Raw genomic sequence first — 27,679 nt, 5'->3', positions numbered from 1 at the left:
TTCCCACTCTGAGGGACAGCCTTCAGTGAAGAAGAAGACCAAGAAAGCTAGACTGGAATTTTCTGCTGTTCAGCCTCCTCCACATGTCTCTCCCAAGGTGAGTGAATGCCTGGAAGTTCACACGACTTTATCGTTGGATTTCTCTGCTACAACCAGGTTGGAGGCCAGCGGGGATCTGACTTTCAGCACGTCTGAGGAGGCATTGCAGACATCCATTTCGGACATTCAAGGGGAACCACAGCTGATTATCTGTAAGGGACCTATGGGTGCTCCTCAAATATTAGTCAGAGAAGAAGTCCTTGCTACCATCATTGAATGCTGTCCTGGGTCAGACCCTTCCAAATGTTATAAGGCAGACATCCCACTGAAGAACAAGCGAAAGACTAAACATAATACTTCTGCTCCTAAGGATCCACAGCGTGAATGGCAGGCCTTCACTCAGAGCTTGTTCAGTACTTTGATGCATTGAAACCTCCTCAGGGAGTTTCTGTTCCTGCCCCCCTTGGTCTTCTACCCCTCTTAGAAGACCCAGGGAACAGGATTTCTCTGAGGAGAATTGGATTCAGATAAGGAATCCCTTGTTTACTCTTGTCAGATTCCTTCTCCTTTGGACTGTGGATCAGAGGAAGAGGAATTTAATAGTCCTGATACTCCCTTTGAAAAGATTTCTTTTGGGGGTATGATCTCAAAGATGATGGAGTTCTTTAAATGAGATTGTGCTAAGGTTTCTGAAGTACAAAAAAGATACTATGAGTTGCTGCAGATGGATTATCCTAGGCCTTCAGCTGTTCCTCCTGTTTTGGAAGCCTTGTTGAATGCATTCTCCAATACCAGACTCTCAACTCCCTGCTCCTAAGAAACCTGATAGATTCTATAGGGTGCCTGAGGATTGTAATTTTTTTTGTACCAGTACTCCTCTGCTGACCCCTCAGTGGTGTTTTTAGCTTGTAATAAGCCCTCTCAATTTCTTCCTTCTCCCAGGTTGCTGTTATCTGATAAAGATAGCAGGACCATGGAAAGATTAGGCATGAAGGTTTACACCTCTGCTACTTTGGCTTTTAGGGCTGTTACTATCAGACCCATATGTACAGGTATTTGATGGCTCTCTTATCCCAGGCTTGTTAGGTTATTTCTGATCTTTCTGACTCTGAGGGTAAAACATCTGCCCATTCCCTCTTAGGGACTTCCTCCCAGGTGGATTGTCATTCCACCAAGTGTAGGTATGATGCGCAGATGCTTCCTGTAGGCCTGCTGCTTTTCAGTCAATGATGAGGAGATATTCTTGGCTTCTGCTTCGACTTTTGCTTGATAATATTAAGGCTAAGTTGATGGATGCCCCTCTTGATAATAAACACTTGTTTGGTGAAGCTGCTGCTGCTCTGCTTAAAGTCCCTTCAGGGAAAGGGCAAGGCTTTACAGGAACTTAGACATGTGTTTCTTTCTCCTGTGTCTAAATTTCAGAGAAATTATCCCAGTAAGCCAGCTTTAGTTCATAGGCAATCCCGCCCTCCACCTAAGGGTAAAAAGGGTGGCAAGTAGGTTCCTCCTGTGAAGGCTACTCAGTCTTCGGTGCCTCAGAGGTCTCCTTTTCGTGACAAACCAGGTGCTGTCTATCCTATTCTTTCTAGGCACTTTCCTCTTTTTCTTTGCTTCTCTCTCTCTCTCTCGGCTACAGATTACTCAGAATTCCTGTGCCCTGTCAATTATCTGCCAGGGGTATTTCATGGTCTTGAAGTCCCTTACCCCTTTTATGGGTATGCATCAGCCCCCTCAGGAACAACTATTTTTCTTTCCAGAGGAGATTCAGGATCTTTTGACTCAGGGTACTATTCAAGAGGTGCCTGTGTCTCAAGGGGGGGGGGGTTACCCCACAATGTTTCTAGTGCCCAAGAAAGAGGGTGCTTGGAGACAAATTCTAGACCTTTCTCATCTAAGCACTTTTCTGAACGTGCCCTACTTTTGAGTGTTGTCCCTTCAGACTTTGTTTCCTCTTCTGCTTCCTCAGGCTTTTATGGTATCTCTGGATCTCAAGGATGCTTATCTCGATATCTCCATATTCCCATTCATCCCCTTTTCAGAAAGTTTTTAAATGTCTCTGTTATTTCCTGGCATTTTCAGTTCTCTGCTTTGCCCTTTCTACTTCCCCAGGGTATTCACCAAGTGCCTTGCTCCTGTGATTGCTTTTGGCAGGATTCAGGGGATCCAGGAATTTCCTTACTTGGACAACCTATTTCAAGCATCCTCTCCAGAGATCCTTTTGGAAAATCTTCATTTTGCCATTTCTCTTCTGCAAAACCTGGGATTCACAATACATTTCAAAAAGTCTTTTTGACTCCTTCTTAAGACCATGTTTTTCTGGGGTGCAGGATACAGACTGTGCCTATGCTGGCATCCCTGCCTCCTCCCAAGGCCTTAACACTAATTTCCTTCTTTCAGACTCTTCTTCCTCTGGCCTCTGTAAGAGCAAGATTATTTCTGAGAGCTCTGGGGTTTATGGCATCCACCTTCCCTATGCTCCCTCTGGCCAAACTCCACATGAGAAAGTTTTAGTGGTTTCTGGTCTAAAGGTGGTTTACAAATGTAAAATAAAAATAAATAATTCTGAAGTCAGTTTGGCTTCAATGTATGTATCCCCTATAATTTTTAGTTCCTCTTCTACCTTGTCTCAAGAGGGAATTTTGCTGTTGGATCCAGTAGTTGTCTCTAAATCCAGGGCTCCCTTTTCATCCCCCTCTTCTCTCAGGAGCTGTTGACACACACTTCAGATGTGGGACGGGGAACAACATTTTGGCTCCCAAAAGGTGCAGGGGGTGTGGTCACCTCTTCAACAGAAAAAGCACATCAACGTCAAAGAGATGAGAGCTGTTCTGCTGGTGCTTCAGGCTTTTCATCCTCTTTTCTCCCCAGGACCTCTCAAGGTATTTACAGAAAATACCACAGTGATGTGGTATGTAAACAGATGGGGGTGGGGGTGGGGATGGGGGGGCAAGATGTTATCTTTTTGGCCAGTTCGCACTCCTAGTGTGGGATCTTGCTATCCAGTATCACGTGACTCTTCAGACAGTTTACTTTCCCTCAGGTCAAAACATTGTGGCAGACACTCTGAGCAGGTCCTTAACTCAATCTCATGAATGGATGCTTGTTTCTGGACATTGTCCACCAGTGGGGTACTCCTCAAATAGATCTTTTTGCCTCCCCTCTGAACAATTTCCTCTATTTTGTGCCAGAGTCCCAGGTCCTCTGGTTTGAAAGATGGACGCCCTATCTTTTTCATGGAAGGGGATTTTTTTTACACTTTCCCTCCCTTCCACTCATTCCAAAAGTCCTGTTCAAAATTCAACAGGATGCTCACAAAATCTTGTTGGTGACTCCCTTTTGGCTGAGACAGCATTGGTTCCCTCTTCTGCATTTAGCTAAGGGCAGTCATCACAAGTTACCTCACAGGGTGGATCTACTCACACAGGACAAGATATCTCTCATCCATCCCCACCTGTCCACTATTCAGCTGATACTGTGGGTGATAGGATTTTGACTCCACATAGACACCTTTTTTTCTGAGGACATGCTTAGGGTCCTACAGAAGCCCAGGAAATACAATACTAGGAAATCCTACTTATCTAAATGGAAGAGGCTTTCTGTTTGGTGTTTTTCTCGTAACCTGGATCCACTTTCTGTGGATGTTCCTTTGGTTCTGTCTTATCTGTGTGAATTGCTCAGGGCTGGGTTGGCTTATTCTTCTGTTAAGAGTCACTTATCAGCTGTCTCTGCTTGTCTGCCTTTATCTCCTCCTTTAGCTTCTAGATTTGAAGCTAAACAATTCCTTAAAGGCGTCCTTCATATTAGGCCTCCCAGGAGGCCCATTCCTCCTCCCTGGGATCTTAATTTTGTTTTGGAAAATTTTGACTCGGGCTGCTTTTGAGTCTGCAGCTTGCAACATTGCTCTTGGAAGACTATACTTTTGTTAGCCCTTACTTCTGCCAGATGGATATCTGAACTTCAAGCCTTTATGGCTTGTCCTTCTTTTTTGGTGTTTCATAAGGACAGGGTGTCCTTGTGTACAAATCCTTCTTTTATGCCCAAGGTGGTGAATGATTTGTCCCTTAACCAGTCTATTTATTTGCCTACGTTTTTCCCTTCTCTACAACCTGCCAGTGAGAAGGTGCTGCACATGTTGGATGTGCAGAGACAACTCAGATTTTATTTTCATAAGACTAAGACTATTGGGAAATCGGATCAGCAGTTTGTTGCCTTTCATCCTAGGTCCTTAGGATTAGCTGTATTCAATCAAACTATTTCTTCTTGAATCTCAAAAGCTATTTCATTTTGTTATTCCTTTCATGGTGAGAGCCTTCTATATTCTGTTAGTGCTCGTACTACTAGAACAGTGCCTTCTGCTGCTGCTTTTTTCAAGGGTTTGGATACTAACTCTGTTCTTGAGGCAGCTACCTGGACTTCTGTACTTACATTTACCCAGCACTATAAGCTGGATGTAATCTCTAGAGGTAGAGATGGTTTTGCTAGGGCCATCCTTCATGGCTTCCTTGAGGGCTCTGCTGGTACTCCTTCCTGCCAGGTTTTTTCCTGATCTTTGGCACTGTCCCTAATGCAATGAATACTGCAACAGTGAAATGAAAGGACATAGTACAGTTGTGTAAAATCTTACCATAATGGTAGATATTCTTCTCTTCACTGTTGCAGTATTCACTTCCTCCCACCTCCCCCTGAAACATTTGTCTTCTGAATGTACTGGTTACCTCTTTTTTCCTTGGACTGGCACTCCTATTGGAGTTTTTAGTTCTGAGGATGCTACACCCGGATGTCACCGTTATGCTGTGAGCTATGCGAGGAGCAGACATGTGACATAGTGTGTACCTTAAACCAACCTAAGACCTTGGTATACTGGTTGGATTCATGCCACCCTTGACAGGGGATCCCCAATGTAATGAATACTGCAACAGTGAACATCTACCATTATGGTAATATTTTACACAGCTGTACTTTCTTTCTTGTATTTGCAAAATTACTGCCTGTTTTCTCAGTAGCACTTGCCTTTAGTTGGAGATGAGGACTCTTCAGGCACATGTAGTTAATCATAAACAAATCTTAGTAATGTGTTCTTTCTTGCATTTGCAAAGTTGCTGTCTGTCAAGAGTTGTTTCTTGAGTTTGCAAAGTTACTTTTGCTATTTTTTTTTTCATTTTCATATGCATTTAGTTGGAGCCAAGCAAATAGGATTAGAAATAAGTGATGAAAAGCCTGAAATTGGTAGTTCTTTTTTCCATTTGTAAAGTTATAGGTGTTATTCCAGTTAGCATCTGCATTTAGTTGGAGACAAGAATTCTGCAGATACAAGCTGTTAATTACCAGAGGCCTGAACAGTGTGTTTGAATTAAATGTACAAGGTACAGAATAATTAACTTTTAAAGAGATTTTTGGGTAGCAGTGTGGTAAAAATTAAATTTGAAACTGTAGAAAGTGAATGGGTATGTAAGAAGTTGCCTCTCCAACAACCTTAGTATTTTAATGCATTAAATGTAGCATTGCACATTTTTATTTATTTAAGGGTAATCTGAGCAGTTTTTCTTAAGGCTAAATGCTAATATTTATTGAAAGCACGCAGGCTGTCTTTCACATTGTGGTAGAGGAATGGAGATAAGAAATGACAAGATAGTAATATGTGTAAGTGGTAACTCAGGCTGTAACACAGGTAATGTCTCTAGGTGTAGGCATTACTTTGGGGCAACTCCTAGCGTTTGAAGGGAAAACTTCCTTTTTGAAAACTATACATAGTTATGTGTGTTTGCTGTAATCTAAAAGGGGTTGAGGTTTGAAATATTTTTCTTGAGTGTTTTTATTAAAGCAAAAGTCTGGGAAGATGTGACATGGGTTAAAATAGATGTCTTAAGAAGAAACTGCATGCAAGATCAGCCTGTAAGACAATAGTGTGGGAATGGAGAAATATTCTGCCAATAGGGATGTCTACAAGTACAGGTATATTAAATAGCAAAAGAGGGACCTGGAATTTAATAGAGGAAATTATCAAAGAAACTAAGGTATTGGTAGAAAATGACTGGATGGAAAAGTATTTGAGTGGGATGAGACTAGGCAGAAATTTGGACTGCAAGTTAGAGACTGACTTTCTTTTCAGGGACTAATAAGAACATGCATGGGAAAAAAGAAAGGGATGGGGGTGCTAAGTGAAAGACTAGCTCTGACAAAGTTTTTAATTGAGTATAAAACAGAAGCTACTGTTAAAAAAACAGGTAATTGGTAGGGCATATAAAATGTTGCATGCTAACTATAACAATTAGCGTAGGTAAGAAAAGAGAATGGAAAATAATTTACAAAGGAGAAATGGGAAGAAATTGTAAGGCTCTCAAGTTTGCAACAAAGTACAAAAAGTTTATGACTTTTGTATGGAAGTCTTTGCTTAGGTATCTCTATGCCCCAAGCAGACATCAAAGGATGCTTCCTCAGATATATTGCAAATGCTAAAGATGTGATGAGGAAGAGCGCGGCAATTAGGAATATGTTTTTTGGGAATGTGAATGTAAGGAGTTGGCAGATTTTATAAATTCCTGTAGAGGACCTTGACAGAAATGTTGAGGGAACAATTGGGAACTGAGCTGAAGTATAAGATCCAAATTGCCTAGACATAGTAAGGCCTTGCTAATTTTATAAGTGTTTGCTGTCAAGAAAGCCATTACTAGAAAATGGAAATCAAAATCAACAACTAATATAAAGGGAGTTCTGGATATTGGTAAAGAGAGAAAATAAAAACAAATAAATCACCAGCATGACTTGTAGACCACATATTTATTCATTAGGTTAAGCGCTTTCATCAAATACAATTGACTTCATCAGAACAGTTAGAAAAGGTAGTCATATGGATAGGCTAAATTCTCACCAATCAATGAAAACTTGTTATGAATAAATTAATTTCATAAATAAATTAACAATGGTGTTAAAAACCTTTGTTAAAAATTCTTTATAAAAACAAAATACACATTTTAACACATTTCACAATCATACCCTCTCTGCTTTTTCTTTTAAAGCAGGAAGAATAGATATAAAATCATTCAATCCTGGACACAGGTTAGCTGCTAAGCGCAGCTGCCACATCAACTCTCTCTTATTTAAAGTATTTTTCCAATTCCCGCCCCTAGGGTTTATATCTGCCACGTCCAGGATACCAAACTTAAATCCAGTAAAGTTGGTACATGCTTTACTGTGTCTGAATAGAGCATTAGTTACTTTTGCATTCTTAATATCATATAAATGCTCATATATCCTGGACCTGAGAGCCCTCTCTGTTTTCCCAACATAAAACCCTGGGCAGGAATTACACTTGGCCAAATACACTATTTTGTTAGTGTGACAATTTCCTTTTTTAAAAAACACTGTGTCTTTATTCATATTATCAAGCTTTAAACTAACAGCTGATAATATAAATTTACATTGTGCACAACAACCACAAAATTTAGTTGCTGTTGTGTCTTTCGGCTTTTCCCGGTTAGGGGTTGCCACAGCGGAACTCCGGTCCGCTAATGATTGGCAGTTGATTTTTATGTGCTGAGTTGCCAACCCTAATGCACAACCTCCAACGAAGGTACGCCCATTCAAGCATGTCTCCACACAGAAGACGCTCTAGCTGAGAGTCAAACCGGTCAGCGTCTTACTGTGAGGCGACAGCACTACCGCAGCACCACCAGCGTGGATAACCACAAACTTTAGTAAATTCATTTAATTTGGGACTGCTGTTGTTCATATTACCCTCTAAAGTAAGCTTTAAGTTACGACCTACTTTAGTACAAAAAAATAGGTTTTTCACCCACCGCTTGTAAAATAGCTTGGTCACCTCTGAAAATATTCCATTTCTTATAAAGAATGTTTATTATTTCATTGTAGTAAGAACTATATTGTATAGCACAAGCCTGCATAAAATTATTGTTAAAACATTCTACTTTCTCGGTATGTTTTGTTTCAACAAGCCCCTTCCCTAACAAGGGTTTGTATTTCAAACCCCACTTGCTCAAAATATCCTGTACAATGTTGTCAACAAAATCTAAAGGATACCCTCTCTCCACAAACATACTCTTAAGGCCATTAAATTCTTGAATGACATCCTCAAAATGAGAAGTCATCCAAGAAATCCTAATGGTCTGCCCCTTAACAATACTTTTTTTCTAAAAAAGGGGGTGATGGCTGTGAAAATGGAGATAAGAATTACAAAAAGTTTTCTTCCAGTATACTTTAGATCTGAAACCATCTACATCTTTAATGATAGTGGTATCCAAATAGTGGATCGCTTCCTCACTGACTTCATAAGTAAATTTTAAATAATCAGTGGTGCTGTTCAAATATTCAATAAAAACAGGAATATTTTCTTTTGTTCCCTTCCATAAAATAAAAATATCATCCAGGTACATACTGTAAAATAAAATATCCAAATAGAACCTAATTTCAAAAACAAATTTTCTCCCATCCTAATAATACAATATTTGCATATACGGGGGCACAAGCTGCCCCCATAGCAACTCCCTTTATTTGTTGGAAATATTGTCCTTCGAAAAAATGTAGTTGTTATCCAATATCAAGGCCATAATCTCACAAACAAGCTGCACACGTTCTGGCAATAATTTGGAATAAACAAACAACATCTCTTTGAAATAGTCAAAATCTTCCTTCCTAGGAATACATGAAAATAAATCCTGTACATCTGTCGTCAAAAAAGTAAAATCAGGACTCCATAAGTCCAGTTTAATTTGTCCCAAAAAACCCCAGGAATCCTTAACAAGATGTGGCATACCCTCAACCACGTGCTTGACCATCTGGTCCACAAAAACTGCCAAGTTGTGTGTCTTAGATCCCCCTGCTGCCACTATAGGCCTAAAGGGGGTACCAAAACATCTTTGTGGACCTTGGGGATGCCAAACATACTAGGCACCTTGGGAAATAAATTTAATAGAAATGAATAAGTCTCTTGACTAATTCTTTGTTCCAACAAATGTTGTGTCTTTCGGCTTTTCCTGGTTAGGGGTCGCCACAGTGGAACTCCGGTCCGCTAATGATTGGCCGTAGATTTTTATGTGCCAAGTTGCCGGCCCTGACGCACAACCTTCAATGAAGGTACGCCCATTCACTCATGTCTCCACACAGAAGACGCTCTAGCTCAGAATCGAACAGGACAATATCTTACTGTGAGGCGACAATGCTACCGCAGCACTATCACCGCAGTAAACCATCTATTCGCTGATAGGAAATATTGATTTGGTTTTTAGATACCTGCAAATAACTTTCTTCCTGAAATAAAATAGCTTGTATAAGATATTTATAGTCTTCACTATCAGAAATTACAATCCCCCCTCCCTTGTCTGGGGTCATTATACGAATACTCTTATCATGCTTCAGGGAATTTAATAAATCCCTCTCTTTGGAGTTCAAATTATAAATGAATCTCTTGTTGTTAGCCCAAAGTTGATAAATATTTTGTTTAACCACCTTATCAAAACTAGCAACCATATGGTGTAAGGGGGGGGATTGTATACACTGTTTTTTCTTAAGGCCGTAATTCTCTGGCCAACTTTATCTATATTTTTACCAGGAAATAAAAGCGGAAAATTAACTTTCCTTGTATACATATGAATATCAAGCAATACTTCTGCTATATCTGGTGTTCTAGCAGGAACAAACTTAAACCCTTTTGAAAAAAGTGAAAAATATTCTTCAGAGATGACCCTATCAGTATAATTATAAATATTAAATCCTTTAGAAGTACAAATAATATTGGAATTAGAAAAAGCTCCATCTAATACCTGCCCCTGCCTCTCCCCCTGTAAAAATTGCCCCTGCGGGTAGGGTAGATGGAGTTGTAATAATACTGAGTTCCCTTTTATCTGTTTGCTATTCTTTCCGGGCGTCTTAGAGTAGGAACATCCTCCTCTTCTTGAAATTCCTCAATGAATGGCTGTTCAAAAGGTGTCACATCCTCAGGGACTTTTGAATAAACTTCACCTTCATTGTAATTGTACCTAACTGATCTAAATTCCTGACTCTGTCTGTCAATAAAAAAGCCTATCTGTAGGGTATACTGTTTTGGATTGATACTGCTGAATATCTCTGTTAAGTTTCGTTTTCTTTTTTTGAAACTGAAGATTGCACTTTTTTTCAACCCTATCAAGGACCTTAGAATACAGCTCCTCATACTGAGGAAACAGTAAATCTTCCAAAATATCCTTATTTAATACTTTTGCTTCTTTTTGTATTTTAACCTTCATTTGTTCTTGAAAAGTTAACACTTTGTTATGAAGCTTAATACCCCATTTGTCAAACAGTCCTTTAAAATCTTTAGCCATGTCAGTATCGTAATACAAGCCAAAGGGAAATTTAAAGACACGTAGTCCCTGTGGAACCACCTTCAACCTAACACATTCATTAAAATAAATCATCCCCATTTGTAAAGTCTTGAGTTTGTACAATTTCTTCTCAAAACCAAAAATCATGTAGGGGAGGAATAATTCCTATCTTGATTCCTCCTAAACTTGCGATTAATTTCACCACAGTTATTGGCTCCCATAAAGTTGAATTTTTTATGCAAAAAAACATCAAATTTAAAATTAGTCTCTCCCAAAGCCTTGGGTGAACTAGAAACACAAGCATTGCCACTAGTCTGTTTGTTAGAAACCGTGACATCGGCTTCGAGCCTCCCCTTAAAAGAAGAATGGCAAACAGTACCTTGTTTAGTGTTCACAACTTTCTGTGGTAAATCCGGTGTACCCGCTTGTATAACCTCAATGTCTTTACCAAAATACACCACTCCATTGGTGTTAGGACGCTCCGAGGAAAAATTAAAACCAGAAGACTTGTTTTTGTCCTGAAAAGAAACCCCACGATGCTCAGAGCCATAAACAGCTTGGTCTGGATGAATAACGGCTTTGATGGTGACATCATTACGTCTACGACCTTGGCAATCATTGATTTTGTTTCCTGTACCTGAATGACTGCCAAAAACACATTCAGAACTCACAGAGCTTCCCTTGTGTTCAGGGCCAAGCTCTAAAAGACGACTGTTTGTCATTTTCTGTGTAAAGAGTTCCATAAGTTGAGCCAACTCACTTCTGAGCTCAGCTACATCTTTCTTTAGTTCCAAAATCTCACCAGACTGCCCAAACCCAATGTCTGCAGGCAGACCCAGGGAATCCAAAGAATCCATAAGCCCAAACACCACCAAAGTAAACCAAGAACCAAAAAGGTGGCAAACTGGCAAAAAAAACAAAAACTAAAAACAAATAAATCACCAGCAGGACTTGTAGACCACATATTTATTCACTAGGTTAAGCGCTTTCATCAAATGCAATTGACTTCATCAGAACAGTTAAAAAAGGCAGTAATATGGTTTAAATACACCACAAACACATAGGATAGGCTATATTCTCACCAGTCAATGAAAACTTATTATGAATAAATTAATATCATAAATAAATTAACAATGGTGTTAAAAAACTTCTGTTAAAAATTCTTTATAAAAACAAAATACACATTTTAACACATTTCACAATCATACCCTCTCTGCTTTTTCTTTTAGGGCAGGAAGAATAGATATAAAATCATTCAATCCTGGACACAGGTTAGCTGCTAAGCGCAGTTGCCACATCAACTCTCTCTTATTTAAAGTATTTTTCCAATTTCCGCCCCGGGGGTTTATATCTACCACGTCCAGGATACCAAACTTAAATCCAGTAAAGTTGGTACATACTTTACTGTGCCTGAATAGAGCATTAGTTTATTTTGTATTCTTAATATCATATAAATGCTCATATATCCTGGACCTGAGAACCCTCTCTGTTTTCCCAACATAAAACCCCGGGCAGGAATTACACTTGGCCAAATACAATATTTTTGAATTTAGCCTATCCTATGTGTTTGTGGTGTATTTAAACCATATGACTGCCTTTTTTAACTGTTCTGATGAAGTCAATTGTATTTGATGAAAGCACTTAACCTAGTGAATAAATCTGTGGTCTACAAGTCCTGCTGGTGATTTATTTGTTTTTTGTTTAAAGAGAGAAAATAACTTCAGTTAAGATTAAAAAAAGGGTATTGCAGATTTCATAGAAATAAATTGAATCTGCGGAAAAAATATATTAAGAGCAATGTTAAGAGGAGAAATGAGGTTTAAGGTAAGATAGGAACAGAATAGTTTATGTAATGTTAGCATGAATGAAGAGTGATAAAAGAAAACATATACACATACTGTATGACAGTAACAATAGAAACGGCTGTTATGGGTTGTTTTCTATTTGTTGACTAGGTTAGTCCCACTAGGCCAGTGGCCTCTGTTCAAGGGAGACCCAAGGTGTTATTCATTCTGGCTAGGGGAACTTTGGCCATGGTTTTGGCTAATTTCCATGCTCCTTTTGATAAATGCCATTGTATCTCTTACATTCATCTGGCAATAGCTTAGGCAGATGGGAACTCAGTTTAACATCTCTTGCGAAGGATGCCGTACTCAGGAATGCAACCCCGCCATGCTGAACTGTAGTGTCAGTACTCGAGAATTCATCAAATCACCTGGGTGGGAACAGAACCCACAACTTTCTGATCTTTCATCACCAAAGGTGAGAGTGCTACCTGTAAAGCCATTAATGTATGTAAACTCACATTGCAGCTTAAAATGTGATGTAAACTCACGTTGCAGCTTAAAATGTGATGATTTGATCATCATCTTCAGCCTATCATCATATCAGCCTATCATCATCAGCCTATCTGCCCTTCAAACCCTATATCAAGGATACAGAAAAAGTATGTCTATTAAATTTCCTGCCTGAATTGTCATTCTACTAGTGTACCCACTGCTACAGGTGGTAAAGTACGTCTTGAGCTTGGGTAGCCAGCAGCCTCCCACTCTGTTCTATACATTAATCACTCTCTCTCTCCCATCCTCTTTAGAATCCCTCTTTTTGACTAAGCTCCCACCTTTCCCTTGTTTACTCTATCTGACTCCCTCTTACATCAGCCTGCATTTTTAGGCCTGTCCACTAGGTGGCAACCTTTACCCAGCCTCATCCCCTTCTCATCCACTCTGTTACATCGCTACTTACCCTATTTCTCCTATTGTACCTGCATTGCTATCCTGTTCTCTCACCTTACTCTTTACTACTACTGTCTACTACTACCTTTCCTAGGATCACTTCTCACTGGCCTTTACCACATCTGACTTGTAAAACTTACCTTCATATATTAGTCCTGCTGATTGTTTCCTCTGCAACTGCTCCAGTGTCTGTGTCTGCCCGCTCCATTTGCCCTGCGGGGTCACTCCGCTCCCCTCCCTACCCCCAATTTCCCACCCACCCCCATGGGTCCAACTCTTATACTTTCTAACCACACCTCTTCCCATTACCCTCTACACATTTCTCATTGGCCAACTCTCTTTTCATTTCCCATCTCTGACCCCTCCCCTCCATACTCACCACTCCCTCCTATCTTTACACACTTTCACCTTAAACACTTCCATCTCCACATATATACAACAAATAGCTAATCCTTCCCAATGGCTAATCCAACCATCCCTTTTCAAATTATACTCTGATTCACTGTTTTACTACTACCACTTCTGACCTTTGCCTATTTACTCTCCTCGTATGAGCACCCAATTGATCCACACACTGACTACCCTAACCAACAAACCAACTCTCAACCCTTACTACACCTGCATAACCATTCAAACATAACATGCCCACCTAGCTACCTACTTGCAAAGTATCATAGAACAGTACACATTAAATATAATAACTACTTCTCAGGAGAGTGTTACTTCTGTACAGCAAATTCCCTAACCCAAGCTATCTAATACAACTCCTCACAGTAAAGGACGGTGATATTCATCCTAACCCTGACCCAACAGCAACCTCTATCTCTCTCCATAACCATAAACAATCAATCAATTATCCCCTTGCTAAACCATCTAATTCTCTCCTACTAGCTCATCTTAATATACGTAGTATTAACAACAAAGTAACTCAACTCCATGCTCTCTTAGAAGTGTACTCCTTTGACATTATCTCCCTAACAGAAACATGGCTAAAACCTGTCATCAAAGATAATGAAATTATCCCACCTGGATATAATATCTTAAGAATTGACAGAGTAGCTAAGAAAGGCGGTGGGGTTGCTATTCTATTTAACTCTGGCTTACAATTAACCACATACAACTGTAATCTACCTCTAGATTCCAATGCTGAGATTCTCATCTCTAAACTTGAACTTAACAATGCTAAATTAATCTATATTATCTGTATGTATCTGCCCCCTGGAAATAACATAGCCACCATGGAAAATATCCTTCGCTGGCTATCCCAACACCTGCCTCAAGAAACCATAATCCTAGGCGATATGAATTTAGATTGCAATTCCTATTGTAGTAGCCTTCCTACCACCCACATAAACCTATATGGTTTCTCTAAAACCATTACCTCCCCCACCAGAATAAATAAAGCTAACAAGAAAGCAAGCATATTAGACTGGATTCTTACAAACAATCATACTCACTACTATAATTCTGGAACCCTCCCTGATGATATAAGTGACCACTCACCTACATCATCAGGCATAAAGCCAACACTCCAACCTCTATCATAAGTATTAGATCCAAAAAGAAATTTAACCCTGATCTATTCCAAATGGAACTAAGAGCATGCAATTGGGTTCCCTTAAAACACCTCCATTTAGATGAAGCCATTAAGTTCTTTAATTCTACCTTCCTTGCCATTCTTAATCACCATGATCCAACCAGATCTATTAGAATTAAGGCTAAGTCTGCCCCATGGCTTTCCTATGGAACCTAACACAAAATTCATCTCAGAAGTAAATATTGGGCCAAATGGAGAATTACTAAAAACCCTGTAGGCCAACAAACCTTTAGACAGCTAAGAAATGACATAAGAAGGCCATACTTTCTGATAAACAAAACTACTACTTACAATATCAACAACCTAATCACAGCAACTCACAGAAATTCTGGGCTAGCATTAAGCACTTACTCCACCCAGGTCGATCCACAACACAAAACCCTCAAAATACAGACCAGAAAAAAAATCCCATCCATACAGCTAATACCTTCAATGCCTTCTTTACAGATGCTATCCAAACACTAGCTAGTCAGTTATCACCTAATACCTTCATACACCTCAACCCCTCCCCCTCCTTTTCATTTCAAACCTGTCCCAACCACATTTATTCAAACCCTTTTGAATAAAATGAAACCATGGTCTCCTTCTGCAGACCTACTGCCTTCTGAATATCTACAGTTATCATCCAAGGCTATTGCCTACCCTATTTCCATACTGATCAATAGAACTATTACTGAAGGTCACATCCCTACCTTATGGAAAGTCTCCCATATTATCCCCCTACATAAAGATGGACATTCCACTGAGCTATCAAACTATCACCCCATTGCCCTACTTTCTCCTTTGGCTAAAATTATGTTGAAATGTATCCATAGGCAATTACTCCACCACTTAATCGAAAACAATTTACTTTCCAACTGTCAACATGGTTTCAGACCCTCACACAGCACTACCACTGCCCTCCTTTCCTTTACTGATTACATTAACAAGCACCAAAAATTGAATAATCGTTCTTCTGCACTATTTATCAACCTGTCTAAAGCATTTGACATGGTAAACCACCAGATTCTCATAAACATACTAAAATCTCTGTCATTAGACCCACTTTCCATAAAATGGTTCCAATCCTACCTTGACAAACGACAGCAAGCAGTACTTTGGCATAACACTTTATTCACCCATCTACCCGTTACCTTAGGTGTCCCTCAGGGGTCCATACTAGGACCTCTCCTCTTCTCTATATTTATTAATGACCTTCATCTAGCTATCACCCAAGCCACTTTTATACAATATGCTGATGACTCCATGCTATTATGCTCAGCTACATCCTCCCATGACCTTCACTCTCTCACCCAGAAGGTATTCAACATAGTTAAACAATGGTTCACTCAGCATTGCCTTCTTTTGAACCCAAAGAAAACCAAACTCCTCCTCTTCACTCCTACTCAAAAGTCCTCTCCTCTTCATTTCTCTGTGACATTTACCAATGGTACTATAATATTTCCAGACTCTACCACCAAACTACTAGGTGTCACCATCGACAATAATCTGAACTTCGACATCCACATCAACAATGCTATAGACTGTCAACAAAAAAATTGGCACTCTCTATAGGATTAAACCCTTCCTTTCTCCTACTGCCAAAACTACTATAGCTCACACTAGTTTGACCACTACACTCCTTTATGCCTCACCCATTTTTACTAATCTATCCAAGAATAACCTCAGCAAATTGGAAATGTCCTATAATAACATTGCAAGATTTGCAACAGGCAACCCATTTAGAACCCACCATTGTATAAATTTAAATCAGCTAGGATGGTTAGAACTACAACACCTGATTAAATTTCACCAACTAACCATTACCCACAACATTCTTTATAAACCTTCTAATACTCCAATTTTATCTAGCCTCATCACCCCCTATAAATATCTGAAGTCCTTACGCTCATCACACAAACTTCTTGTACTCACCTCTAAACCTAATAACAGGGCTGGGGATTCTCTCTTCTGTAATACTGTAGGCAAATCCTGGAATCTTCTCCCTAATGACCTCTCCTCACTCACCTCTTTATTTCTCTTCAAAAACAGACTTAAACCTTACCTCAAATCATACTGGCTATGCCCCTGTTCCAAACCAGATGAGTCTTCTACCTCTACAAACTTGACTTACCTATCCAGTGCTTAGTATCCACTGTTATATCTTCCTTCTTATTATATTTTTCTTATCTACCTTTTTTACATTATTTCTATCCTCTGTATATACCTTTTTTAAGTAAATCCATAGTAACATCACTACACAACTAACTTCCTTTTTCTACTACTGACTTAACCTGTATGATGTTTATGTACATTCAATTTGCACTGTTTATGACTGTTGACCTCATTGTACATCCTTTGATTACCTCTATGCTGTACTGCACATGTTACCGTTGTTGATGATTTTTACTATGAAAATTGCTATTTTTATTATAATATTTGATTTTTGTTGTTTGTACTTGTATTTGTATTTGATTGTGTCTTGGAGCTTATCTCCCTGGGCCTCTACTGAAAATGGACATATATCCAGTTAGACTAGTCCGGTCAAGAAATGTAAAATATATAAATAAAATAAATCTTCTTTCGGCTGTTCCCATTAGGGGTCGCCACAGCGGATCATCTGTTTTCATTTCTTCCTGTCCTCTGCATCTTGCTCTGTCACACCAGCAACCTGCATGTCCTCACTCACCACATCCATAAACCTTATCTTAGGCCTTCCTCTTTTCCTATTACCTGATAGCTTCATCCTTAGCATCTTTTTCTTAATATACCCAGCATCCCTCCTCAGTACATGTCCAAACCAACGTAATCTTGCCTCTCTGGCTTTGTCTCCAAACCTTCCAACCTGGGCTGACCCTCTAATATACTTATTCCTAATCCTGTCCACCCTCGTCACACCCAGTGCAAATCTTAACATCTTTAACTCTGCCACATCCAGCTCTAACCCCTGCCTTTTTGTCAGTGCCACTGTCTCCAACCCATATAACATAGCTGGTCTCACTACCCTCTTGTAGACCTTCCCTTTCACTCTTACTGGTATTCGTCTGTCACAAATCACTCCTGACACTCTTCTCCACCCACTCCATCCTGCCTGTACTTTCTTCTTCACCTCTCTTCCACACTCACCATTACTCTGAGCTATTGATACCAAGTATTTAAACATCCACCTTCACCACCTCTACTCCCTGCATCCTCACCTTTGATAAAGATGTTAAAATATCTATGGGAAACGGAGGAAAATATAGACTAAGAAAGATGAATGAGGTCATAAAAGACAAATAAAGGAAACAGGATATTTTTCAATATTATCTATAAATGTAAATATAAAAATGAAGTAATAATTTTACACTGCATGAATGGAATATAAATTGAAGTAAGATATTATTTCCTTATTAGATGGAAGACGTCTGAATATGTAACAAAGATTACAGCTTCAAAATTTGTTGAGAAGGAGAGTGCTGTGAAGCATGAGAAAGAAAGAGTGTCTGAGATCGCTGTATTAGTAAATAATGTGGAAACAAAATCTTTGGACATAACACTAGTAGCTCTGGGAAGAATGGGATTGCTGTATTAGTAAATAATGCAGAAACAAAGGCTTAGGACACAACAGTAGTAGTTTTGGGAAGAAAGTCTGAGATTGCTGTATTAGTAAATAATGCAAAAACAAAGGCTTTGGACATAACAGTAGTAGTTCTGGGAAGAATGGTGGTAACTGATTGTCTTATCAAAGAGAAGCAAGAATATGGGTGTTGTGTGCATACACTGGAATAAAGGAAAGGATAAATATGGCTGATTAGATGAAAAAATGTGGGATTTTAACTGAGACCACAGAGAAAGAAATAATTAAAAGAATTGAGATGTGACAAGATGTAAAAAAATATTAGGTAATGCCTTTTAAGTATTGGGAAAGAAAGGGGGTGTGCCTGGGAGTAAACTTGCAAACAGAAAAGGATTTTATTTTGTTTTTGATAGAACTACAGGAAGTTAATGGGAGCTAAAAAAGCTTTTTTTGTTCATTGTTCAATGTGCTCAGAATTTGAAGAGAATAAATTAAAACATTAAGGAAAGAAAATTAATCAAATGGGGAGCCAGTTGATTTGTCGATGACACTGCAAGGGCTGTTTGTCGAGAGTGCAGGGAGATTTGTCCCCTGCAAAAGAAAAGTGTGTAACTTTCACTGTACATGTTTCTAGCAGATTTAATTTACACAGATGGCAGTCATAGTAAGCCCCATTGGTGAATCAACATAAATGTATTAATGGGGGGTTAGCATAACTGTTCGGGTGCTTACCTCACAGACACAAGTTACAGGGTTTGATATTCACTTTGGGAAAATTAGCTAGGCTTAAAATGGCCTGCAAGAACAGCTAGCCTAGTACTTACCTAGAACATATAAGATACAGAAGGATTTGTAATACATTGAACATAATGATAGCATAAAGAAAGATGTTCTGAAATGAAAATATAAGTATGAGGCATTTTTATAAAAGATGGACAGAATGGTGGAAAGTTTATAAAGTGCAGAATAAAATTATATATTAAAAACAGAGAAGGAATGGCATAGAACCGGAAAGCAATCCAATGCCTCTGTTCCCTTCCTGCAAACAAGCAGCTACATTTATTGGGTCTGTAATTTCCCAATGTCCCACCTGGACATTTCCAGCTAGACCTGCCAGTATGGCAGTCACCAACTTTCTAATATGAATATCTGAACATTTTGTATTTTTTTTTTTTTTTTTTTTTTGTAATTAATAGGGTACTTTTGGCAATGAAGGCAAAATTTATGATGTGAACAGGTGTGCTTGTTAAATGTAAGTGAAACAGTGATATGAATCTGTTTCTCAGTATCCTTTCTTATTGACTGTCTAGATATATCCCGTGTTTCCTAGACTCCAGTCCAGCACTGGAATCTTACCTGGTTAATTGAAACTAGAATAGCAGATGAGTGCATTTCTCTTACGTCTTTGTCTTTCTCTCCCTGCTGCAGATGAAGAAGATAATGCCAGCGAGCGAGCCTGTGATACACTGCTGATGTGTATTGTCACAGTCTTGAATCATGGCCTCAGGAATGGAGGAGGAGTAGGAGACGTGCTTAGGAAACCTTCCAAAGATGTAAGTGACTGCTAAATCTGGGACCCTAAAGACAGAGTGGAGTACTTTTATTTGTCAGGGGAGGTAGTAATGACTGTGGCAGATCACAGTGTAATACTTCTGGGTTTGGTGGCACATGTTCATCTAGAGATAGTAATTGTGCATTAATGTTTCTAAGTCACAGGTTAACAGGCACATTGTAATGTGACATTTGCAGCATATACAAAAACTACAAAGTAACAAAAGCATTTCTGGTCACTGAACCTTGTGTCAGATGGAGCTCTTCTGCTGTGCCATATGTTGGACAGGCATGCAGCTGGAGACTGTTACCTCCTTTTTTAATCTGCTCAGCCAGTCTTTCTCTTCTAGAGCAGACTTTATCTCACATATCCATGCAATTAAGTGAATTAGACATTGAAAATTAAGCCAGAACACTATTACAATTCATTTATTATCAAACGTCTGTGTATGTCAAAGCTATAAAGCTAGTTTTATGATTCTGACAGCAAAGCAAAAAGAATTATATCTAACTGCTAACTGCCCTTCTAGGCCATTTTAAGTCTAGCCAATTTCCCTTTCAAATGTGAGTCAAGCCCTGTACTTTGTGTCTGTGAGGTAAACACCTTGCGTATGATGCTAATCCCAATCCCAGTGCCAGTCATATGAACATTTTCTTTTATGCCCCCTCCCCTGTGGCAGGAACTTTACCACTTTTCATAGTTGTCTTCATACCAAGTGTTTTCAGCTGCTATCTGGGAATGATGGTGAGAGCTCAGTACATTTGTAACCTAGAATTAACAGCTATACCTCAGATAATTTTTTCCAGCCAACTAAACTATAAGACTGTCTGCTGCTGTATAATCTTCATATTTCTTATCTTTTACCGTTTTATGTGCTTTAATGATTTCAGACCTCACATCTATGTAATTTATGTTTTTTTGGTTAGGTATGTATAGTTTCGATGCTGCTGGCTCTTGGATTTGAATGAAGAGTGACAGCTGCACAGAATACACCCAGCGGCTTTCCATTTGTAATATAAGAAGCTGAAGGGTAGGTAAGGAGGGTAGTGGTTGTGGAAGGGATACACGTAGAAGGGAATTCTGTGGGGGCCACATACAGACATAGAGTGGTGGCATTGATACAAAAGGTGGGGACCAGAGTGGGATGGACAGAGGTAGTTTGGCCAGTAGCCATAGGTAATTGTTGAGACTGAGCCTGTGCTGCCAGGAAACTAACACATCTCAACATCCAGAACAGTGTGACAGTAACTAATACTAAAACAATACTACTTTTCACCAATAGTGTTTTTCTGTGTTATTACTGTGAAAAGCAGGAGTGTACCGATACAGCTCATGTCTTCCCCCTTGCCTGTAAATGACTAAACTATGCAGCACCAGAATAATAGCCATTGCTAGGCGTTAATACCCTGCCACTCTCTTACACCTTATGGATACTTTGTGTTGGTCAGAGTCAGCCCTCTTGTTCCCAGGATCCATTTTGTATCTGTTTGTTGACATTGCAAAGACTTGCCACATTCTGTACCAGCCGGTTGACTTTAATGTATATCTTATGTGTATTTAAATTAGCACTGTCTATCCAGTTTTTTAACAACTGTATTTATTCATCACATTGTTAATTTATAACATGAACTTGTATACATTAATAACAATGAACAAAAATCACAGTAACACCTTCCATTATTGTATACACACATTACACATACAGTTTCCTTTATAGAGCTATTCCTTTATTCTTTTGCATTAAGACATACTCGTGCACTTTTTTAATACCTACCAGCCTACTTATTTAAGGCATTTATTTGAGCAGGACAGCATATGCCTGATATTATCATGTCATCTGTGGCTGACAATGTTGGCAACATACAGATACCCCAGTCTCGTGATGCAGAGGCATTGTCAGCAGCAGTAACATGAGAGGTCTCATACACATGCCTCATGTACCAGGCAGCTGACCCCCCTCCCCAAACTAACTAGTGTTTGCTGGATGCCCTGTGACTGTGATCTCCACCAGTGCTACACAAAAGTCCCCAGCGTACACAGCATTTCAAGTATGCATACATCCCATTGGGGAGAGGCTTGGTGGTTTGTGGCACTGCTGTTACTCCAGTTATTGTTCCTAACTTGGAAGCAACACTTTGCATAAAAAGTGAATTTGTAGGTCAGTGATCTAGGTAGAGACAGCTGCCATCCACAGAGTTGCAGACATGACTGTGCTGCATTGCTTCTGTGATCACTTGTGTGATGATGCGATGTATTGCCTGCTATGCCAGGAGAAGTAAGGCAGTGGATGTGTAACATATGCGGGCATAGCTAGCTGGAGTTTTGTAAAGAATTATATGTCATTTGTATATCAGGCTGATTTATACAGATGCCTGTGTTGAAAATGTATTTGTAAAGCTGTTTTTGGTAAAAATGTATCAACAGTATGCTCTGCTGAACAGAAAAAGAAATACACATGCATCATTGTAACTATTTAAATGTATATGTTTTAACAGAGGATACTGGAAGAGAAGAGGTTAATCTCAATCCACCTAACTTTGAAAATATTTTTAAATTAAATTACCTGGTTTAGGCCATAAAGATTGTATCTTACAGTTCTCAATGTAGCCAGAGGCAAAAAGTCTGCACTAGGAAACATTCTGCATTGTCTGTGGGGTGAACTAATTACTACTCTTGAAGGGCGAAGGTTTGAAATAGTTGTATGACTTCTAGAAGTTGCAGTAGATCTTAGCAAGGCTCTGTGTGTGTGTGTGTGTGTGTGTGTGTGTGTGTGTGTGTGTGTGTGTGTGTGTGTGTGTGTGTTATTGACACATATGTGCTAAATTCTGACAGCCTCTAGCTAAGGGGAGTAGCATGGGAACCAGAAGTCAGATGACCAGATCTGTGTGATGTCATTCTGTAATCTAAGACAAAAATTATGTTTAATACTAGATGAGACTGAAGTCTCATTGCACTCTGTTTTTGGAACCTGACAAAGAAGGACCCCTCACCTAGTAATTCTTTAGATCAGTCAGGAAATATAGTCAGAATGGTTAAGTACTGCTTTTCTGTATCTGTGTGAATCTATTCATCTGTGTTATTTTAATATGTCCTGTGATTGAGACTCTGGAGTTTACTGTAAACAGATATTTAGTATTTTCATGTTCTTTTCTTATTTATTAAATATATTTAAACTGTCCATTGTGGCTGGTCTTTTAGAGAAAATTTTAATCTCTGAGTGTACTTAGAGAAGTTGGCTTGGACACACGTCTGAGTGCCAGTGGGGAGTCTTACTGGGGACCTGGAGGGAGACAGATAGAGAAATCAAGACCCCATACTGAGTGTGTTAACTGTGTGCTCTTAAGGGGAATTGTGCTTGATGTAGAGAGCTGCATCTGGAAATACTGAGTGTATCCTTTTTGTTCCAAGTGAATATAGTGGGGCATCATATATTGGTGGCAGTGGTGTGATTCAGGCTCCTTGACTACTGGCCCAGAGAGGGGATGTCACATATTGGCGAGCAGTGGTGTGGATATTAATTGAACTTCTGTAACCTGTAGGCAGTTGTCACTGAATGTGGGTGTATTCCCAAGGAGCCACTAGGTAAACATTCAGAGTTTTATTTCACAACAGTTTTATTTATTTATTTATTTGTTAGTTTAGTTTAGTCAGGGAAAGCAGACAAAGATGTCAGCAGAGGATTTAGCGTATCTGACAGCTATCACTTTTCATATCATGATACAGACTGTATTTGACAGCTGTCGTTTTTTCATATCATGGTAAAATACATTTTCTTCTCAAAAAATAATTTTTACAGTCACATTACAAAATGACCATCTAAGACGCCTGACATTTAGTGTCACATCTGATCCTAACTGATCCTGTTCATATACTATAATTTGTTGACTGACTGCTGCAGACACCTTTCTCTCAACACCTTCTAAAATCTTTTGCAATCTCAAGTGCTTCCCATCCTCCCATGATGCACTGCCTCATTCTCCAGGTCTAATGTCTGCTGCTTTGTGCAATAACATGATCACTGCTGTCTGTGTCACTCAGAAGAGTTTGTCAAATAATATTTCTATGGTGGGTAAATCATGTTTTCATTATTAATTTTTTTTTATTTTCAATTATTCTACAGTTTCTGTCAACAGTTTCTCAAAAATAAGCCTTCAAATGTTTCTTGATTTCAGACCTTTTTCCCAGTTTGCTGTCTTACTATTTCCTTTCCCTCCTTTGTCCAAGTAACAATTTTGCTGTTTTTTCATCCAGTTAATAGTCATTTCTGTAGCAGTTGAAAGATTTTTTCAGACTTGCAATTGTCTCTTACTGCTTTATTTATATTATTAGTTGATAGACCATAGCCATGACATTCTTTTACTGATTTTCCTAGTTGTAGTTCAGTCAGTAGTGCCTGTTGTTAGTAAGTGTAGTTAACATTAATTTTCATAAGTATTGCCTAGCATAGTAGTGGTAACAGGTTTGTCTGCCTATTTGGCATATTCTCTCATTACTATACCATTGTATTGCAGTTACTGTAATATTGCTTAATAAATGGATAAGGAACAGGACCCTGGTTTTACAACATTAAAAAAAAAAAAGATGCAGCCTTAAGATTCCCCCAGGGACCCACATGACTTGTTTGCTTTCTGCCTGGAGTTGGAATAGTTAGTTGATCAAATGCCAAATTTGCAAGAATTTCAGTCAGTGGACCCTCCTGGAATGCAGGAACAAAATTATTCTGATGTGTCTTTTAAAAGGGGATCACCCACCCCCAAGGCTGACTCCGGCACAGAGTAGAAAAAAGAGAAGTGCAGACATGAGAAAGTCATAGAGAAAATCCATATGCCCATATCAGAGGCTTCAAGGCTTCCCAGCTTACTGAATAAAGGCCCTGTCAAGTCCCTTCACCGCTTATAACTACACCTCCTTCAGGTCTCTCCAGACTTGACCATTCAAGCACTTCAGACTGGGCCACGAGGAAAAATCTCAGAAGCTTCTCCTCTGAGCATGAGGTGTCCAGATTCTTACACTCTGGGATGTAGTTGGCCCTTTCTGTGAGCTCCTCCAGCTCAGTACATAGGGATTATTCTTAGTGTCAACACTTTCAGTATTCAACTCCTCAATGCTGAATTTCATGTCATCAGTGTTGGCCTTGATATTACTGGTGGCTGGAGTCATGGTGTTGGTCTCAGTGTGGCCTCTAACCTCAGCAATCTTTATCCCCTATATCTTTGGTGCCAGTGGTCAAGATGGTGGAGTTGGTTCTGTGGAAAACTTCAGTTTTGTTAGCCATGAAGGAGGCAAACACAAATACTACCCTACCTGCTTACACTGCCAGCTGCCTTTAGCCATCACGCCTTTTCCCATCATGACCCAAAACCGGAATACTCCTTAAAAGTAAGAAGATATGGGAAGGAGTCCTGTTTGGTCTACTCAGATGAGTCCTTCCCAAGTGCACCCAGGAAGAGGATGTGTAAGATAAAACACCTGGACCTCCCTCAGAATCCCCCCAAGATGTGGATCTTGTTGAGGCCCCCCCCCCAAGATGTGGATCTTGTTGAGGGACAGGGTTTTCCCCAATCCCTTCTGAGGACTCCATATTGGTAATGATCATCAAAATTATGAGGTAGAGGGAATACTGGCGTACTGACCCCACCTCTTCAGAAAAGGGTATCCTTCAGGACCTATCCCAGTCTGATCTACCATCATCTTGGAAGATCCCGTCCCCTGACAAGATGGTGGACTTCAGTTTATGTTGAACATGTTCATGCTGATGCTTATGTAGTGTGTAACAGTTACTGCTGTATTTTTTTTCCTTTTACAGGAGTCAGGAATGTGTATGTATGGTGCCACATTTCCATGGACAGTCTTGGCATCCTGACCAATGAATTTTCTTTATTTTTGATGTTTATACCTTGTACTATACTAAGGACCAGTCTTGTGGAAGATAAAAGGATGAGTTACCTATTTTTAGATTGTATAAGTTGCTTAGAGGTACAGAGAGAATGAGTTTACCAAACAGCCCTCTTCTTGTTGCTAATGCCCAATTTATAACAGATACGTTGATTGCACTGTCCAATGAACATGTATGTTTTTGAATACAAAATGTGTTCTAATTATATAATGCACAAAATATACAACTAAGTCATAGACATGGCATTGTTTTGCAAGCTCCTTAAAGGCAGGTGCACTTTTCTTCAGTGCTACTTCCTGTAATGCAAGAGACCAGCATCAAGTTCCATAGTAGGTTAGTAACATGTTATTTAGTTTATTTGCTTTAGGTTACCAGGAAAGTCCAACTGGGTTTAAAACCCCCTTTCAGACGTGTAAAAAGCTCCCAAAACCAATAACAACATTGTCATTAACATTTCATTAATGCAAAATAATTTGCTACATTGATAGGAAAATGAAACATAAAGGATAGGAACATCTTATATAAATGTGCCTATCATTTGTTTTATGAAATGAATCTAACTAAATCTTCAACACTCTGAAGGTATTAATAGTGCTTGTAGCTGTTTTACCTCTCCAGTGGCTACAGACAGCAGTACCCATACATATGACATGCACAGAATATGTCATGCTGTGAACGACCTACACAGATTACATGCATGTAATTATGCCACATTGTTGCAATAGTAACCTAATTTAGATCTTGATTTGAGTGCTTGTGTTTCGTATGGTCTTAATGACAGACCAAGGTGCTTCATAAGGATGTGTTTGAGGCGGTCAGATGTCAAAATGGCTATGGAAATGAAACTGCTGTTCTGTCACAGTGCTCATTAAGGTCATAGAGTTTAATTAGTTTTCTCCATTTGCTGTAGGGTTTCTTGTGTTTTTCTGCCCAAGTATCTTAAATACACAGTTGTGTTTTTCAAGCAACCATTCGTATTCATGTTTTGTGGTGTTTGGCTACAGATGTTTTGGTTCCACTCATATGTGCATATGTGAGGGATAAGTGTGGATTATTTTTCATACTTTCCAATCCCTCCATTAAGTCCATTAAACTTATTTGACTCCCAGATGCAATGTTTGTTGTGAACCTAAGAGGAACAAATGTTATTACACATGGAAATGTCTTCTTTTGTTATTTGTGAAGTAAATACTAAAATCATTATAAAAGTGACACAGAGAAAGACAAAGTTAAGGCCCTGACTATAGCTCAATTGTTCCATGTTCAGTTAGTGAGCCTGGAAACTGGAGGAACTGGCGGTGTGGTGGGTGACAGAGGAGAGATAAGGCAAAGTGTGCTGCCCCGTCTCAGTGGGATGGGCTGGGCTGGGCATGCATTTGGGGGTTCTTATCTTATTCTAGAATATATACCAGAGATGTCATGCAGGTGCTTGTTGCAACAGGAGCAGGGTCTTTGAGGGTTTCATCACTCACAGTAGACTACTCGATTCCTGTCTTGTTTGTCTGCAGATATGCATAGAGAGAAAAGCTCCAATCCCCTGCATAGGTGATGGTGCCATTCCTGGTGCCTACATTCACCTCCAGGGCAGCAAATGGGTCAGTGGAGGAATGGATCATCTTGAGTAAGGGCAGCTTTGTGGTCAGGGGCACCGAAAAAGAAAAATATAATAAAGTAATTAAAAACCCAAACAATGAATTCCTGGGAGTTACTGTCATACATTATGATAGTTACTTTTTTATTACCTGCTTTACATTTCTGGGTAGGTTCCAGGCCATTGCTAACCTTAAATAAAAAAGCAGTTGTCAAGAGTATGAGTGAATGAACATTGTATTGTATGTAGTCCATGACTACTTACAGGTGTAGAGAAATCTCTGAGTAAAGCATGTTTCTGGCTTTATTGGCCCAAGAAACAAAGTTAACCTGACTTTCATATTTTTCTTGTTACTTGTGTAAATGGTAGAACATGAAGAAAGGAAGTAACACGGACTGCATTCCAGTATGTAGCT

The 27,679-nt window shown here is 39.3% G+C and overlaps 1 protein-coding gene across 1 annotated transcript in view; it reads left to right on the top strand.

The window, feature by feature from the left end:
• ITPR3 (inositol 1,4,5-trisphosphate receptor type 3) overlaps positions 1-27,679 on the top strand; it is a 2,403,054-nt gene that overhangs the window by 2,273,188 nt on the left and 102,187 nt on the right. The window contains exon 54 of the mRNA XM_044076491.1: positions 19,654-19,778. Coding sequence (XP_043932426.1) covers positions 19,654-19,778 — 125 coding nt within the window. The remainder of the gene's footprint in view (positions 1-19,653; positions 19,779-27,679) is intronic.

This window comes from Protopterus annectens, chromosome 7.part0, assembly GCF_019279795.1.
Source record: "Protopterus annectens isolate FY-2018-M chromosome 7.part0, PAN1.0, whole genome shotgun sequence".
NCBI classification, from domain to species: Eukaryota; Metazoa; Chordata; order Ceratodontiformes; family Protopteridae; genus Protopterus; species Protopterus annectens.
This window is presented reverse-complemented; position numbering and strand designations above follow the sequence as displayed.